General features: G+C 48.1%; 1 protein-coding gene across 2 annotated transcripts in view; it reads left to right on the top strand.

Moving 5' to 3' along the window:
* The window catches only part of LOC133389627 (probable cation-transporting ATPase 13A5), an 81,258-nt gene that overhangs the window by 26,914 nt on the left and 35,198 nt on the right, over positions 1-19,146 (top strand). For both annotated transcript variants that reach the window (XM_061637634.1, XM_061637633.1), the window contains 7 exons: positions 7,264-7,334; positions 7,487-7,567; positions 8,126-8,195; positions 9,414-9,548; positions 14,264-14,336; positions 14,893-15,024; positions 16,178-16,348. In XM_061637634.1, coding sequence (XP_061493618.1) covers positions 7,264-7,334; positions 7,487-7,567; positions 8,126-8,195; positions 9,414-9,548; positions 14,264-14,336; positions 14,893-15,024; positions 16,178-16,348 — 733 coding nt within the window. The remainder of the gene's footprint in view (positions 1-7,263; positions 7,335-7,486; positions 7,568-8,125; positions 8,196-9,413; positions 9,549-14,263; positions 14,337-14,892; positions 15,025-16,177; positions 16,349-19,146) is intronic.

Raw genomic sequence — 19,146 nt, 5'->3', positions numbered from 1 at the left:
GGCCGAATTAGAGCCTTTCCTCTGTCAACTCGTTAACCCTCTGCATCCCAGAAAGGCTCGTGTGCGTGAGTGGTATTTTTTCCTCAGACGAATGCCTCTCCCGCACCCCGGAAAGGCGCGTGTGTGTGAGGGAGAGCGATGGAAGAATCAAGCGCCTCGGCTTGCACTCCCATCCCTATAACAAATGAGGGGTTAACGGGAAACCCTGCGGTGGCTATGAGGGAGGCTGTCCCAGCGCCTCGTCAGGTGTCTAAGACTGTAAATCACACAAAACTCCTCCACACCGCTTTAGCGCAGCCAGCCTCAGTGCCTCATAAGGCGCTTAAAAAGACAAAGCATGGGGAACCAACAAGAGTGCTTTAATCGGGCAGTGCTGGGGCAGCGGCTCCTCCCGCCCCCATGATGCCGCAAGTTCCCGCCAAAAGGAGATCTGCCGGCTTGAAAGCCCCCTCTGCCGCAGCTCCCTGTAAAACGCTTTCCATGGCTGCTGCTTCCTCAGACACTGATGGTGATATAGGGAGGTCTGGCATCACTCCCATATCATGCCAGCTCCCAGTACCTTCTGAGACACCATTACCAGCGCCTTCCTCCTTGGCACTTAAGTCTAAAAAACGCCCTCCTCACCACTGCAGCTCTGGGCACCAGAGCCACTCTTCAGTCATTTCTTCTGTGAGTCACCATAAACCTCTTGCTAAGCACACTCAAGACTCATTTTCTGAGGATGAGCCAGTGACAAATTTGTCTGGGGCCACGTCAGGCAGTGAAGGGGAAATTTTCTCAGAGGAGGACTGTTGTCATGCTAGCTCCTACCAATTCGCAGCGCAAGAGCCAGCCTTGGCCCCTACCCTGCCATTCCAACTAACGCCAGAGGCGCTTGCCCAAGTCAAGGAAGCACTCATTGGAGTACTGTCCACAGAGATATTGGCTCCTGCTCCTTCGCGGTCCAGATCTGCTCTCTCAAGGCCTGTCTCAAAAGGGCATACATCTAGGCATCCTCAGAGTAGGCTGCCCAGAGAGTTCGTAGGACATTCCTCAGAGAGTGATGATTCTTCCTCTCCTGAACCTTTTGCAGCCTCCAGGGGGCATGCCACTTTTAGACCACATGCAGACCCTTTAGATCCATTCATAGACCCAGATTATGAAGATGATGAATGGAGCACAGGTTCGGAGCTGGAAGACGCCCCATCCTCAGCATCCTCTGCTTCTCATAGACTGTTTTCAGCCGACCATTTTTTACCCCTCCTCTGCAAATCCTTGCCGGCTTTGGATATTAAGCCTGCAGGGCAAAACCCATCCCCAGCCTCTTCCACAGCAGCTTCAGTGTTGAAAACTCCTAAACCTAAGCTGGTGTCTGTTCCTGTGCCAGACATGTTTAAGTCTATAGCCCAGGATGAGTGGCAAGCTCCCCTTCAGAAACGGCGCCTTCCTGCCTTGGCAGACCATTTCTACTCCCTCGAACCAGTCTTCATGGACATGCTAAAAGTCCCTGGGGTGGACGGTCCTATTCTCTAGTTTCTCGTTCTCTATTGCCAAGAGAATCTGAAGCCCAGTTTAAGGATATATCAGAGCGTCGTCTTGACTTCAGCCTGCGCAAAACCCACAAGGCGTCAGCCTTGGCAGTCAGAGCTTCTTGTGTGGCTTCTATCTTTTCACGGGCCTCATTAGTTTGGCTAAATGATCTCCTGGAGCCGACGGCTCAAGACATCACTCATGACCCTGTTAGACTGCGCAAGACCCTTCTGAAGCTTCATAGGTCTGCCGCCTTTGTGGCGGATGCCACACTGGACACAGTCCAGTATTCTGCAAGGGCGATCGCTACACAGGTTGTGACTCGACGCACATTATGGTTACGCCACTAGGACGCCGACCAAGGGGCCAGAATCGATTTGTCAACAGCACCGTTTGCAGGTCTAAAATTATTTGGTGAACAGGCCCTTCAGGAGGTTCTTGTGGACCCTAAAGAGAAACACAAGCCTTTTTTGGCCACTCTGCATTGGGAGGACCACAGATCATCGCACAGGTTCTCTCCTTATTGGCTTCCCGCTCAACCTTTTCAGTCTCAGTTTCACCCTTTCCAGTCCTTTCGTTCCTCACGCTCATCAGGCAGAGGCCGGGACTTCCATTCAGGTCAGCCCAACTGGACCAAGGGCTGGTTTTCAAGAAGATTCAATACTCAGGGGGGAAGCAGATTTAATTCCGCATCTTCTGGACCCAAGGGTAACAGGCCTCACAATTCCTCATGTCAGTTCTGACTCACACCCTCCGCCAGTAGGGGCTCAACTACTCCTTTTTGCCCAAAATTGGGAGCATTTAACAACAGACCTCTGGGTAAGACAGGCAGTTCGGGAGGGCTATGCTATAGAGCTGGAAAGTCTCCCACCAAACCATTTTCTGCCATCCCCCGTGTCCGGTTCTCCGGAAAAGCGGCGAGCCCTTTCGGACGCCATTCTTCACCTTCTTCAAATTGATGCAATAGAGCAGGTCCCCATCGCAGAATGGTCCTCAGGAGTCTACTCTGTTTTCTTTGTCGTGCCAAAACGCGACAACACCACCTGGAGGGCAATCCTGGACTTGAAGTTCTTAAACCAGTTTGTCCGACATCGGAAGTTCAGAATGGAGTCCTTCCTGTCCATTCGGGAAACCCTGCAACAACACGATTATCTAGCCTCCATAGATCTCCAAGAGGCTTATTTACACGTACCCATTCACCCACGACACAAACGATATCTCCGCTTTGCCTACGACCGGCAGCACTACCAGTACCGCGCCATGCCATTCGGTCTTTCTTCGCCCCCCCCAGATGTTCACGAAGATCATGGTTACCCTGGTGGCTTTTCTCTGCTGCCAGGGAGTTCACATCTATCCGTACTTGGACGACTTGTTGATCCGTGCGGAAACTCTTCAGGCAGAAGCAGCGGTTCGCCTCGCTCTAGAAACCTTGTCATCCCACGGCTTCCTTATAAACTACGCCAAAAGCCATCTGCTTCCCACACATCGCCTACAGCATCTGGGAGCAATTCTGGATACCCGACAGGCCACAATCTGTCTGTCCACGGAACGTATACGAGCCCTTCAGTCCATTGCAGCATCCTTGATTGCCTCCTCCACCGTAGATCTTATGGTTCTGGACAAGGCCATGGGACTTTTCATCTCCGCAATTCAAATAGTCCCTTGGGCAAGGTTCCACACTCGCCCATTGCAGTGGTTCCTGCTTCCTTTTCAGCAAGACATCATGGCCTGCAGATATCATCAGCTGCGTATTTCCACTCATCTCCGCAGCTCCTTTCAATGGTGGATGACTTCTTCAAACCTCAGGATGGGTATGTCCTTCCAGGATCCACCACAGGTCATCATCACATCCAACACCAGCCTGTCCAGGTGGGGCGCGAACTGTCGCTCCCTCTGCATCCAGGGGCAATGGTCTTCAACAGAGTCCCAACACAGCATCAATTGGTTGGCGCTCCGGGCGGCTCGATTCGCCATTCAGTACTTCACTACCAGACTCAATCTTCATCACATCCTCCTTCGTACCGACAACGTCTGTACGAAGGCTCATATCAACAAGCAAGGGGGAATGCGCTTGCGCACGCTTCACCAGGAGGCTGCTGTTCTCTTCTCTTGGGCCGAGTCACACCTGGGGTCCATGCATGCAGAACATCTCAGCGGAGACGCCAACATGGAGGCAGACTGGCTCAGTCGTCAACAACTTTGACAGGGGGAGTGGAGACTAAATCCAAGGGCATTTGCTCAGCTACATCAATTTGGCAACATGGTGGTGGATCTCTTCACTTCTCCCGACAATCTTCACCTGCCTCGGTTCTTCACTCGGTATCCGTCACCTCAGGCAGAGGCCGTGGATGCACTGACAAACACCTGGCCTTGGGGTCTCCTCTACGCTTTCCCCCCAACTCCGTTGTTAGCCCGCACTCTCCAGAAACTGAGGAAGGAACACACGGAAATAGTTTTGATTGCACCCTTCTGGCCACGCTGCCCGTGGTTCTTGGAGATTGTGCGTCTCTCAACCGAACCACCTCTAAGTCTTCTGCCCTATCGGAATCTCCTATCACAGGTCCAATCCAACACCCGGACCCGACCTGGCTGCGTCTGACCGCCTGGAGGTTGAGCGCAGCTATTTAGGGAAAGCAGGTTTATCGCCGGAAGTCATAGCCACCATTCTGGCATCACGTCGTCCATCCACAATCAGAATTTATGGTTCCACATGGCGTGTCTTTGCTGGTTGGTGTGCAGCCAGGAACGTCTCCCCGCCCCACGCATCAGTCTCAGAGATCCTGGCCTTCCTTCAAGAAGGATTCGACAAGGGCCTTACAGCTAACACCTTGTGATGACAGGTCTCTGCCCTGTCATCGGTGTTATCCCTCTGTCCTTCTGGGGTTACTGGTTGCAATCCTCTTATACGGCGTCTTCTCAGAGGCACTGCCACCCTTTGCCTGCCTGTGGTTCATCGCTATCCCTCATGGAGTCTCCAAACAGTTCTCGCAGCGCTCCAGAAACCACCTTTCAAACCTCTCAACAACATTACCCTTCGCCTACTGTCGTTCAAAGTGCTTTTCCTCATGGGCATCGCCTCCGCCAGACACATCTCAGAGCTTCATGTGCTATCCGTGGCAAAACATCTTTGCGTTTTTCATGATGACTGTGTTGTCTTGAGACTGGATCCATCTTTTATGCCTAAGGTGAAGTCGCTTTCTAATCGGAAACAAGAGATCTCTCTTCCTTCGTTCTATCCAAATCCTACGGGGCCACAGGAGGAATCCTGGCACTGTTTAGATGTCCGCAGGGCATTGAAGGTGTATCTCAACCGAACTAAAGACTTCCAATTGTCAGATTCCATGTTTGTATCTTTTCACCCACCTGTTTGGGGAAAAGGGTTTCTACTTCAACCCTGTCATGTTGGCTACGAGCGTGTGTTAAGCTAGCATATGAGGTTCAAAATGTGCCGCTTCCTAACAAGATAATGGCACATTCTACCAGCTCAGCTTCCATTTCAGCGGCTTTCTCAGTTAATGTTCCTCTAGAAGAGATTTGCTGCGTGGCCACCTGGTCATCTGCTAATACTTTTGCAGCACATTACAACATGGTTTCTCAGGCTTCAGCCGAGGCTACCTCTGGCCAAAAAGTCCTGCAGCACGCTCTTAAACCTTGAGCCACAACACCCTCCCTAATTTTTTAGATGGGAACTGCTTTGGTATATCCCACTTGATGGACTATCACCCGGGGAGAAGAGGACTTTGGTCCTTACCTGAAATAAATTTCTCCTGGATGACAGTCCATCAAGGCCCACCTCTTTGTGGCTCTGCGTGCTTTACTTTTCTAAGTTCCTCTTTTTGATACAGTGTGAACCTACCAGTCAACCTAAAGAATTGTTACAATGAGTAGACACTAGCAAATGCATGTTTTTTCTGCTTCATTGTTTAATCTACTTCTTACTAGCAACATAATTTTCTACATTTCAAGTTAGTTATGACAACTTGTTGCCTTTGTTTTTTCGCCGCATGTTTGTACCGACTCCATATTCAATGCCTAATTTTCTCTGTTGTTTATGGTTCTCTTCAATAATACTTTTAACTCTGAAGTCTTCTTTTGTAGTGTCTGTTTTTTCTATTTCAAGGGAGTAGGTCGTCACCAGTTACACTTTTAGCTGGCAACCTGATGTGTTTTGTCTCATCATGAAAAGACTGGAGAGGTCACGTGCTAGCCGACCTACTCCCAGCAATTCTGCTGTAATTTCCTGCCTACGGTCGCTAGGTGGAGCCAGAGCCCACATGATGGACTATCATCCAGGAGAAATTTATTTCAGGTAAGGACCAAAGTCCTCTTCCAACGGCTTCAAATAGATGTTGAATAGCATTGGGGACAGAATAGTGCCATGAGGCATCTCATAGTGTAAGCACCAGGGATCTGAAGAGCACTCTCCCAACACTCCTCTCTGGGCATGATCCTGCAGGTAGCAACGGAGCCACTGCAAGACAGTCCCACCAATGCCCATCCTGCAGAGTCAGCTCAGAAGGATGCCATGGTCAATGGGATCAAAAGCCACTGAGAGATGAGCAGAAGGAGAAGGGTTGCATTCCCTCCGTCTTTCTATAAAGGTCATCCACAGGGCAACCCAGGCTTATTTGGTCCCAAACACAGACTAGAACGATCCAGATACTCAGTCTCATCTAGGGATGTCTGCTCTGCCATGCCCCTCTCATTCACTGTTCCCAAGCAGGGAGTGTTTGCGACTGGGACATACATATTATAATTCATTGGGTCCAGGACTGGTTCTTCAGTAGTGGCTGCACTTCTGCCTCCTTTAAGGCAGAAGGCAGGCACCACCCCCTCATGCAAAGAAGCATTCATCATACATTGGACCCACTCGTTGACCCCCTGGCTCGATTTCTCCAGCCGTGATGGGGAAGAATTCAGAGGGCACGTAACTGAGCACATCCCTACAAGCACCTTCTCTGGGTCATCAGGTGGCATAAACAGAAACGGATGCCACAGAGTTGGAAAAGACTCAATATTGGACACCTCAGCTGGAACCATAACCACAGTGGTAACATCTAAATCGCCATGGGGTCGAGCAACTTTATCCTCAAAGTGATGAGCTAAATGGCCACAGCGGGCCTCTTTTGCCTCCAGAGGCCTTTCTGCACCAGCAGGTGAGACCAGGTTCCAGACAACCTGGAAAATCTCTGCTGGACAATTCCCTGAGGATGCAATAGAGACAGTGAAGTAAGACTTCTTCACTGCCCTTATTGTCACATGGTGGGTGCAGATATGTGCCCTAACCTGTGCTTGGTCGGCCTCAGACCAAGTTCAGTGCCACCAGCATTCCAGCCATCATCTAGCCTATTTCCTTGCCTGCAACTCCATAGAATCCCAGGGAGCGTTGCAAGCTGCACAGTGTGAGAGAAAGCACTCCTTAGTTATTGTGCTGATCACCCTTTGCATCTCGCCATTACAGAACAAGGCAAGAGCCTCCATGGGATCATCTGTTCTGCCCACTCGAAAAATCCTCCCCCTGGAGCCTACAGGAATCTGTCAGGATCCATAAGTCTCTGGGGGTGGGATCCTAGTTGCCCCCACCCCTGCAGAGGGGAAATGCTGCCGTGATTCCAAACTTCACCAGGAAGTGGTCTGAGTCTCACCATGACATCAGAGTCACAGAGATCCCCCCCCCATTTCCAAACTGCCTCTCATGCAATTATTTAGTTGAATACTGGCCAAAATAAATAATCATTTGTTGCTCTCTTGTAGGTGAGATACATCCAGGTGCAAAAAGTCCGCTACGTCTGGGACCTCACAGAAAAACAGTTCCAAAGAGTTGGGTGAGTTTTTAAGGTCCTAGCAGCACCTTGAAAGTTTGGACTAAAACATGGAGTGGATTCCATTGCCCCACTGACATGGAGCCACCTCTGCTTAGGAGGAGACTCTGAGGAATTAAAGGGGCCCTTCCAGAAATGTTATTTCACCTTTGTAGGTCGCTCGAGGACAGCAACACCTGCTATGAAATACACCGCAAATTTGGAGACGGGTTGACGAGGAAAGAGAAAGCTCTCAGGTGTGTCAGGCAGACCCGGCATTGTCTCAGATTTGGGCAGACCCAACAGGCCCTCCTCATTCACTTCCTTTTGACCTTCCTTCACTCAGCTGGTGTCCTGGAGGGGGCAAAGACTGTCAGATCTCTGGTTCAGATCTCAACTCAGCCATAAACTCAGTAGGCCTGTTACCTTAAACAAACAAATAAACCAAACCTTGATATAGTCCCCTAACAATCTGATGTTTGTGTCCAGGAGTTCAAAATATTTTTCTAACCTTGGGCCAAGTTTGATATCGGTGGCCCTTGCAAAATGTGCCTCCTGTGTAATTTTTCAAGGGAACAGGGCAAAAATTCCATTCTGAGCGATGGGCAAGAAGAATTGTTCTCATTCTGACCATTGCCTAATCTTACTGATTAAGGCATCATCACACGTACAGCCTGATCCTTGATTGGCTGGGATCATGTGAGGACGAGATAAGTCACTCCTCCTTCCCCGCTCCCCACCCTTCCACCACCCTGTAGGATTGGGCTGCTTGTTGTGCAGATATTGACAGGTTCTCCTCCCTCTCTCTTTCACAGGAGGTTGGTTTGTGGGCCCAACGCAATTGAAATTGAAGTTCGCCCAATCTGGAAATTGCTTTTTAAAGAGGTAACAGGGTCCCTTTCCACCCCGGCTCCTTATTTTTTAAAGTGTCTTATACAGAGGTTTCAAAGTGCAGTACACCAAAGCTCAAGCTCCTTTTGGAAGTGTTGTAAATCTAAATTATCCATCCATCTATCTGTACGCACATCCATCCACACAATAGCTATGTCCCTGAAATGGACGGCTTGGAGAGGGAGAGATAACCAGGGAAGGGTTTTCGTGTGTGGCAGGACGGGGACCTCTGTTAGGTTTTGGTATTAAAAACAAACCGCCCTCAGATTAATTCTTGATCTCAGAATTCTTTCATTTTAATTCTGTATTTGTTGCACCCGGCACCTGCTGGTGGTTCTTGGGTAAAAAATAAAGTGGATCCTAAAAGTAAGCAACAAAGTAGGCCCTACAAGCCAGAAGCCTGTGCACTCCTGATCTCCAGCATAGGGGTCCCTGCTCGCCAGTGGAGGAGAGAGGGAAGAGTGTGATGTGCATGAGCAGGCATACGTGCGAGTGTGCCTTTGGCATGCTTTGCTTCCATATTCCCCGCGTCTCGGCTTATGGTTGTGTGCAACGATATTCTGCTTAGCTTAACAAGCCAGCTTCACAAACCATGATCTGAAGTTGGTTTTTCAAAACCTGACCACAGTTTGTCATTAAACTTTGATTTGCATGCATTGACAGGCCAAGATTAGGGGAAAGTGAAGCTAAACATGATCAAAGTCCTCCTCCCAACTGTGTGGGAGGTGAGGGAAGGCCCAGTGCACAAGCCCAGGCTTGCTCAGGCTTATTCACTAATAGGCAAAAAAACCTTGTGGTTTAAGAATGTACCTATAGCCCACAGATATTGCTATCAAACTTTAAAAAGCAGGGAAATTGGGCAGCTCTAGTGAATGCACCAGGGGAGCAGGAGACCTGAACTCCTCTCTGAGATATCAGCTCATGCACATCACGCTGAACTATGGGCCAGGTTCACCCCTGGAGCAGCAGGAAACATCATTGCAGTGGGCTGGGTGGAGAGGAACTGTACTGATCCCAGGGCTGCAGTGGGGTCCAAACTCATCCTCTCTTCAGGCTGATCTTCATGGTTAGCGTCATGTCTCAATTAAGGGTCCCCCCACTGTTACATCTGTCTTCACCTGCAGTTTGCAAGAGGCACAACACGATGGAGCCTATTTTGGCCATTGCTCAACAGTCAGAGACACACAGATTTTAACCTGTGCTCTCTTGTAGATTCTGAACCCTTTTTACGTCTTCCAAGCCTTCACCCTGACTCTCTGGCTGGTCCAAGGATACATTGAGTACTCCACCGCCATTATAATCCTTTCCATCATCTCTATTGCCCTCACAGTGTACGCCCTTCGACAGGTAAGCCTGCTGTTTCATTTGCCATTGTCAGTCTCATTCCCTGTGAACCCAGGAAAAGAGGTGACTCCTCCCTTTAATCTCTCTGATTTGGGTTGTTGTTATGTGCCTCCAAGTCGATTACAACTTATGTTGACCCTATGAATCAGCGACCTGAACCACCCTGCTCAGATCTTGCAGGTTCAGGTCATGGAATCAATCTATCTCTTGTTTGGCCTTCCTCTTTTTCTACTCCCTGCTGTTCTTCCCAGCATTATTGTCTTATGAATCTTGTCTTGTGAATCATGTCTTCTCATGATGTGTCCAAAGTATGATAACTTCCGTTTCCTCATTTTAGCTTCTAATGATAGTTCTGGTTTAATTTGTTCTAATATCCAATTATTTTCTTTTTTGCAGTCCATGGTATGCATGAAGCTCTCCTCCAACACCACATTTCAAATGAGTTGATTTTTCCCTCATCCATTTTTTTCACTGTCCAACTTTCACATTCATACATAGAGATGGGGAATACCATGGTCTGAATGATCCTGACTTTGGTGTTCAGTGATACATCTTTGCATTTGAGGACCTTTTCTAGTTCTCTCACAGCTGCCCTACCCAGTCCTAGCCTTCTTCTGATTTTTTGACTATTGTCTCCATTTTGGTTAAGAACTGTGCCAAGGTATTGATAATCCTTGATAAATTCAATATCCTCGATGTCAACTTTAAAGTTACATAAATCTTCTGTTGTCATTACTTTAGTCTTCTTGATGTTCAGCTTTAGTCCTGCCTTTGTGCTTTCCTCTTTAACTTTCAGCACCAGTGGTTTGAAATCAAATCATTACTGGTTTCTGCTAGTAGCTTTAATTCTAAACAGAACAATGCTTGAGGGTGGTGGTGGCTTAAGCTTCCCAGAAGGCCTTGCCCTCTTATTTATTTAGAGAGCATTATCCTCTCATCCAAGCACCATATACTGGGACTTCAGTAGGTCTGGAAATGTGCTCTGTGTATGCCCAGGAACACCTTCTTCAACATTATCATCCTGTGCTATGTCCTAGGGCTGGTCATGTCATATCCAAATGAAACCATAGAATAAGTAGAGTTGGAGGGGGCCTCTAAGGCCATGGAGTCCAACCCCCTGCTCAATGCAGGAATCTAAATTAAAGCATCCCTGACAGGTGGCTGTCCAGCTGCCTCTTGAAGGCCTGCAGTGTTGGAGAGTCCACCACCTTCCGAGGAAGGAAAACATTGCTGCCCTTGCAAATTCCTTTGATTTGGGATCAATGGACTTGAACTGTAAATGTTCACCCCTTTGTTGGCTTCCAGAAGGGTTGCTGAAGGCATCTCTTCCATTTGGCTTTGCTTCAGCTGGCTGGTTTCTTTGCTTTTCCTGGTGCCCCTTCAGTCTGGTGTGTGTGTATGTGTGTGTAGGGGGGAAAGGTATGCTCAATCGATTATATTTGTTTTACCTTCAAGCAGTTATTTCCATCCCTGGTATTCTCCACAGATGTTTTGGACTACAACTCCCATTAGCATCATAACCAGAGGGCTTTTTACAACACATGCATTCATGTGTGCACATCCAAGCAAGCACGCAGAGTCTCCTCAGCTGCAGTGGCCTTTCTGTAGCACAGACAGGGGAGTCTCCTACCCAATCATGGCCCTCAGGGGGTCCTGTTTGTTTGTTTGTTTGTTTATTATTTGATTTATATCCCGCCCTTCCTCCCAGCAGGAGCCCAGGACGGCAAACAAAAGCACTAAAAACACTTCAAAACATCATAAAAACAGACTTTACATTAAAACAAAACAACTTTAAGAACCTTTTTTAAGCTTTTAAGACATCTTTAAAAAAAGGTTAAAAACTTAAAAAAAAAAAAAGTTTAATAAACATATTAAAAAGCAATTCCAACACAGACACAGACTGGGATAAGATCTCAACTTAAAAGGCTTGTTGGAAGAGGAAGGTCTTCATTAGGCACCGAAAAGATAACAGAGATGGCGCCTGTCTAATATTTAAGGGGAGGAAATTCCACAGGGTAGGTGCCACCACACTAAATGTCCGTTTCCTATGTTGTGCAGAATGGACCTCCTGATAAGATGGTATCTGCAGGAGGCCCTCACCTGCAGAGTGCAGTGATCGACTGGGTATATAAGGGGTAAGACGGTCTTTCAGGTATCCTGGTCCCAAGCTATATAGGGCTTTGTACACCAAAACTAGAACCTTGAACTTAGCCCAGTAGCAAATGGGCAGCCAGTGCAATTCTTTCAGCAGCAGCGTGACATGTTTCAATAGTGGTTGAGTAGTCACGCCGCCACATTTTGCACCAGCTACAGCTTCCGGACCAACCTTAAGGGCAGCCCAAATACAGAACATTATAGTAATCCAGCCTGGAGGTTACCAGTGCATGGACAACAGTGGTCAAGCTATCCCAGTCCAGAAATGGTCACAGCTGTCTCACCAGCCGAAGCTGGTAAAAGGCACTCCTAGCCACTGAGGTCACCTGGGCCTCCAGTGACAAAGATGGATCCAGGAGCACCCCCAGGCTACGGACCTGCTCTTTCAGAGGGAGTATGACCTCGTCCAAAGCAAGCAACTGACCAATTATCCGAACTCGGGAACCACCCACCCACAGCGCCTCCATCTTGCTAGGCTTCAGACTTAGTTTATTGACCGTCATCCAGCCCACCACCAAGTCCAGGCAGCGGTCCAGGGCTTCCACGGTCTCTCCCGATTCAGATGTTACAGAGAAATAGATCTGGGTATCATCAGTGTACTGCTGACACCTCACCCCAAATCTCCTGATGACTGCTCCTAAGGGCTTCATATAGATGTTAAACAGCATGGGGGACAAGATGGTACCCTGCAGCACCCCACAGCACAACTGCCAGGGGGCTGAAAGACAATCACCCAATGCTATTCTCTGAAAACAACCTTGGAGATAGGATCGGAACCACTGTAAAACAGTGCCTCCGATATCCATCTCACCAAGTTGGCTCAGAAGGATACTATGACCAATGGTATCAAAAGGTGCTGAAAGATCAAGTAAGAGTAACAGGGTCGCACTCTCCCTGTCCTTCTCCCGATAAAGGTCATCCATCATGGCAACCAAGGCTGATTCAGTCCCATAACCAGGCCTGAACCCAGACTGGAATGGGTCCAGATTATCTGTTTCCTCCAAGTGTACTTGCAATAGCTGCTCCAGAACCCTCTCAATCACCTTCCCTAAAAAAGGGGGTATTTGCGACTGGTCGGTAATTGTCGCAGACCAGTGGGTCCAGGGTGAGCTTTTTCAGGGTGTTTGGATCACTGCCTCTTTCAAGGTGGCTGGAACCACTCCCTTCCTCAATAATGCATTGACCACACCGTGGATCCACTCGGTCAACCCCCCTCGGCAAGCTTTAATAAGCCAAGAAGGTCAAGGGTCGAGAGGACTCGTTGCTGGCTGCATCAACCGAAGAAGTATGTTTGGCCCCCAAGGTCATTTTTCTCAAACCATGCCCATCCACTAGCTGGACACTAGGAAGGACAGGATTTAATCCTGCCTTGGCTGCATGATCCTGTTCCCTGCAGGGAACAAGATTGCACAGCCAAGGCAGCAAGATTTAATCCCTGCTCACCACGTCACCACATGATTGACAAGTGGGCGGCCCCACCCACCTGTCTGTTTTGGCCTGTGAGTCAGATCCTGATAAGGATCTGCTCCATGGAGCCAAAACAGTTCCCACCCCTGCTGTAATGGGATCTGTGGAACCACTGACAGTTCTGTTAAGAAGACCCAAATCCTAAGGCCGTAAAGCTGCTTTTTTGAGTAGGGCAGCAGACATCCGATTTAGTGAAACTGTCTGGGCCACTTGCTTGATCCAGAAACCCACAAAAAGGAAAGATTGCTGTGATGGTCCGAACACTTGGTTTCAGATTGAAGTGATTGCTTCAACTTCACTCGCAAACATAGTTCTCTTCCTGCTATTTTATCCTCGCTACCATTCTGTGAGGTTCATCTAGTTGAGTGACTGAACAGGAATTTGAACCCAGGTCTCCACAGCTCCAATCCACTGCTCCTTTTCTAGCTCTTTCGGCACAACATTCTTGCCGAGCAGACCTCTGAATCTTTCTTCAGTGCAGAAGAAACAATCTGAGCAGTGCTTGCCACCGATAATCCTATCAAATTTCCCTTCCACCTCTTTGCCATTGATAATCCTTTTACATTTCACTTCCCTCTGTTAGGGCTGTGGATGCCTGATGACTGCCTCTTTGTTAGAATTCTTTTGATTGTCAACAAAACATAGCAACTCTCAAGCAAGAGTGTGATCTGAATTTCCCCTGCCTCCCTCCCCCTCCCCCTCCTGCTTGGAGGTGACATCATCAGGTTGCTTCCAACCCCTTTCATCCTGCTTTCTTTGCACAGTTTGCAGGGAGTTAGTTGAGGTTGGCTGGGTGATGCGTGAGCATTCAGTCTGTTTTGTTTGTGGGACGGTTATATGACTGGGTGTCTAACAAGCGTTATCCCTCACTTGCCCATGCATTTACCTGGCACCTTCTTATTGCAATATGTCCTCTTCTGAGGGGAAGTGAGTTTGTGGTGCAAGAGATCCCAGTCAACTATAAGTGGGCCACCTGATTTTGCCGGGCAAGCGACTGGATCCCACCTGCAAAAGAGTGGCAGTCTGGAACTGCCCTCATCAGCCCAGCAGGCCCTGCTCAGGAATCATTCCAGTGGCTAACATTCTTCTTCCCACAGCAATCTGTCAAGCTGCACAACCTGGTAGAGGAGCACAACAGAGTCCAAGTCACAGGGTGGACCAAGCACGAAGGTGTGTAGTGGGGTACTTACCCAGCTGCCCTCCCCTGCTCCATACCCGGCCCTTCCAAAAGCCATCCTCCCTCCTCCGCTCTCTCTACACCCCCCGCCAGCGTGCAGCTCCAATTCAAGGTGCTGCTTGGACCTTCAAAGGCCTCAGTGTCTTGGGCCACCCAACCCACAGGGATCATCCCACAGTCTCTGCGGTTTACATCCTCAGAGCGCCTTCCTGTCAGCACCCACCAGGTATCAGATAAACAGCAGAAAGGCCCCTGGCAGAAGAGAGGGCGTTTCTGGATCGTGGCTCGCAAGCTCTGGCACCCCTCCTTCTGGAAACGTGTCAGGAACTCGGCCTGGCCCTTGACATTAGTTTTGACTTAAGTTTTCACAGGCAGTTTTACCTGTATTCTTACTATGCCTCAGTGTGTCTCTTAAAAATGGCTGTCACCCAACTGGAGTCTAAGGACAGAGTCACACTGCAATGCATGGCCGGCTTGAGCCGTAATTCAAGGTAGCCATAAAGCCGCAGCCAACTTATTTCTAAGCAGCCTTTCCTCCCTTTTCTTCAGGCAGCTGTCAGTTGGAGTCTTGCTATTTAGTTCCAGGGGACGTCCTTCTCTTGGAAGGCCGGAAGATTGCTCTGCCGTGTGATGCCATCCTCATAGACGGAAGCTGCGTGGTCAACGAGGGGATGCTCACAGGTACAAAGCGCTGGCCTCCTTCCTCCCTTCCAGGCATGCACTCCTTCTGCCACCACAACCTCTGGCTGTTTCTTAGGCAGAGGAGGGAAATTCGAGAGAGCCAATCCCTGAGATGCCTCACAGAGGATGGGGGGGGTAGGGGGGCAGGTGACGTAGGTGGTGCGGTTTTGATCATTATTTATGAAGGATATACTCCAGGTCACTGCCTGCAGATTAGGCTGCAGACACACTAGCTACTTTCAAAGCAGCCAGACTGTTTTCCCTGGCTTTGGTTTAAAATACGTTTGCCCACGGCTGGACACGTGTCGCTTCCCTGCTGTTGATCTCAGACCCTTTAAGGACCGCCCACAGCAAAGTGCTGGGCCAATCACTGTCTCTGACCAACCTTCAGCAAAGCATTTTCATAGGACACCCCAGAGTGGCAATGTGATCTACCAACCAGTTTTGATTTCTGCGTAAGCTGATTTCACAGAGAAATGCCCTGGAGCTGCATTTCCCCAGTTTTGGAGTAAAAAGGGGCAGAGTTTGAGTGGTGTCATGTGTCTCTGACTTCAGAAGACAGAGCGCTGAAGCCAGCACAGCCACAAGAGTGTCTCTACTCTTAGTTGCCCCAAAGCTTTGTGCAGCCAATTCATTCAACTGGGGGAGCGCAGAATTCCCCTTTAGCCACCAGTCTCTACGGTAATGCAGTCTAAGTGTGTGTAACTGCAATAAGGCCATATCTGCACCTGATAATTAAATCAGTAAATCTGCACAGAGCACTACAACTTAAAGAATCCTGGGAACTGTAGTTTGTTAGGGGTGCTGAGAGATGTTAGGAGACCCTTTTTTCCCTCACAGCGTGACAATCCCCAGGGTTTTCTGGGAAGAGGGATTGACTGATAAACTACTCTGGGGATTGCAGCTCTGTGAGGGGCATAAGAGTCTCCTCTCAGCACTCTTACCAAACTATAGTTCCCAGGATTATTTGGGGGAAGCCATGACTGTTGAAATGGTAGAGCTTTGTGCAGATATAATAATAATCTATGCACATTGATGGTTTATTGAATGATGATGATATTGTTGTCATCATCATCAGCCACAACCACCACCAAAGTGATGATGAGGTAGATGTTGTCCACTGAGCCAGTTGGGATTTGGAATGCATTTGTAGGTGAAAGTGTTCCAGTGACCAAGACCCCCTTGCCCCACACGGACGACACCCTGCCCTGGAAAGTGCACAGCATGGAGGATTACAGACGGCACGTCCTCTTCTGTGGCACGGAGGTCATCCAGACCAGGCGAGCTGGCAAGGGGCCAGCAAGGGCTGTCGTGTTGCAGACTGGTGAGTTAAATGGCTTTGTGACTTTGGAAGGGTGGGAATATCTGTCCGGGTCGTGCAAAACAGCAGAAACGCACACAGAAATACTGCTCATGGCCCTTTGCCAGGATGAAATTCAGTGAATAAACTCTTTATCAGATGCAAGAAGTGGATTACATTGGTGGTGATGACCAATCTCAAGCATGCTATCCTGATTGGAAACTTCTTGCAGAATCTGCATTTCCACATTTTACTTTGTGATTTTTACAACATTCCTCATTAACATTCCCTGGATGTGGCTGGATTTGGAGTTTTTAGGAGGGAAAGATGTAAAATACTGGCTTGAGCCAGTAATTCTTAATGAATATTACTGCCCAAACCTTTACAATTTAAAGTTTATAAAGGTCCTCAAATACAGAGATGTATCACTGAACACTAAAGTCAGGATCATTCAGACCATGGTATTCCCAATTTCTATGTATGGATGTGAAAGTTGTGAAAGTTGGACAGTGAAAAAAGTGGATAAGGGAAAAATCAACTCATTTGAAATGTAGTGTTGGAGGAGAGCTTTGAGCATACCATGGACTGCGAAAAAGACAAATAAATGGGTGTTAGAACAAATTAAACTAGAACTGTCACTATAAGCTAAAATGATGAAACTGAGGTTATCATACTTTGGACACGTCATGAGAAGACATGATTCACTAGAAAAGACAATAATGCTGGGAAAAACAGTAGGGAGTAGAAAAAGAGGAAGGCCAAACAAAAGATGGATTGATTCCACAAAGGAAGCCACAGACCTGAATTTACAAGATCTGAACAGGTTGGTTTATGACAGATGCTCCTGGAGGTCGCTGATTCATAGGGTCACCATGAATCGTAATCGACTTGAAGGCACATAACAACAAGTGTACCGGCCTGTGGGCAAGCTCAGCAACTATATCAGCAGAATAGCTGCCTATAGGCAAGGGGGGCTTGTATTCCCCCCCCCAGCCTTAGTTCTCTTTAGAGTTTAGCATTCAGCGTCTAAGCCAGCAGGGAGATAGGTCAAGGGACGGTCAAAGTATAGCTCAGAGCCACCTGGGGTCTAATCTGGGGTTCCTAACAGGCAAAGTTCTGATGCTCTGCCTAGAGTGCTGGGCAGGTGCCTTGTTAACCAGATAGTGTAGACCAGCCTTTCCCAACCAGTGTGCCTCCAGATGTTGTTGGACCACAACTCCCATCAGCCTCAGCCAGCATTGCCAATGGTCAGGAAAGATGGGAGTTGTGGTCCAACAACATCTGGAGGCCCACTGGTTGAAAAAGGCTGGTGTAGACCTTGGAGCAGTTAACTCCCCGCCAGGCAATTGGAGGCTTTGCTTATCAGCTGTTGTGATGCTGTGTGACCCTGGGAAAGAGCCCCATCACCATAGGGCTATGTTGGGAAAGTGGTGATTTAGTCCTTTGTAGTAATTAGTTGCTTATTACTGTGCTGTAAACTTGGTCTATAAAAGGGTTCTTGGCTGCCCGGTTCAGTGTTCAGTCTGGTCCATGTTCGTGCAGAGCCTGCGGGTTGAAAGTTACTCAATAAACTTGGTCTCCTTTTAAGTAAACCTGCATCTCAGTCTGCCTTACTCATCTCTCTGGTACCTCGGAAACCTGAATGCCCAGGAAGGGGGCATACAACAACAAAATCCACAAGAGTAGCAAAGGGGTAGGGGTGGGGTTTCAGACTCCAGAATGTTTGGATTGGAGCAGACCCCTCGAGAATCTAGGCCAGAACCATTTCAACCCACCCACCCCAGCACCTGGAGGCTTGTTACTACTTAGGCATTAGTGGGCATCCTTTCCTATAAAACCTGTAATGTGGAAACATTGCTATAGATTGTTATAGATATTTAAATCTTGTTTTTAAACGCTGTACACCTTTACAGCTTTAAGTTGATTTGCTCATGGAAAGTTGAAGCCCTCCTCAGGGAGTATTAGAGGTGTATTATGGGAATGGGAAACTGGAATGGGTGCGATATAGTCAATAGTGAATTTATTTATATGCCACATTTTCGACAAGATTGTCTGTGCTCAAAGCAGTTTACACAAAATGTAAAGGGGCATAAAGCTCAACAATAAAGCTCAAGCTAAAATATCCAAAAGCAACTCCCAAAGCTGATATCACAATCTTTACCTCCCTGTTTGGAAATATGCTAGAGGGCACAAAGCTGTAGAATGGTGTGACTCTCTCTCAAAAGAAATAGCACTAATATCTAGGTTAGAAAAATAACGCAAAATACAAAACTGAACAGTTCCCCCCCCCTCAGTTGGCAAGGGATTGGACTAGATGATCTCTGAGGTCTTTTCTAGCTCCATGGGTCTTTGATTCTCTTCTGTGAGCGTTGCATAATCAGTGTCACGCACAAAGAATGCATACAAACACCACATGAAGCTTGGCTAGCCTGGTGCCAAGAGGAAACTATTCACTTTCAAATGTACTAACAACAGCAACCATATAGAAAAAACATGTAGCCCCGCAGGTTGCAGCAAACTACAGAGAGAACGTTTTCTGAGTGCTTGATTTCAGTGTTGAAGTCACGTGAAAAGGTAACTGCATCCGAGAACGTTCAGTGATCCCCTAAAAATGGGATATGTGCCAACTCTCAAAACTGGAAACATTGGATCAGCTGTAAGTGCGCTTTGTGGTGGTTGCTTTCATTGGGGCCCAGGAATTAGAGGTCCCTTTACATATTGCTGCCTTGATTTAGGGAATGCACAGCCAGCCTCTGCCCTTCCCCCCAGCCTAAGGATGGTGTAGAATATTCCCAAAATTGGATTTGGTATTGAATTCTAGG

This window comes from Rhineura floridana, chromosome 7 (assembly GCF_030035675.1).
Source record: "Rhineura floridana isolate rRhiFlo1 chromosome 7, rRhiFlo1.hap2, whole genome shotgun sequence".
In the NCBI taxonomy this organism is placed as follows: Eukaryota; Metazoa; Chordata; class Lepidosauria; order Squamata; family Rhineuridae; genus Rhineura; species Rhineura floridana.
Note: the sequence above shows the minus strand (reverse complement) of the source record. Positions and strands in the feature narration are given on the sequence as shown.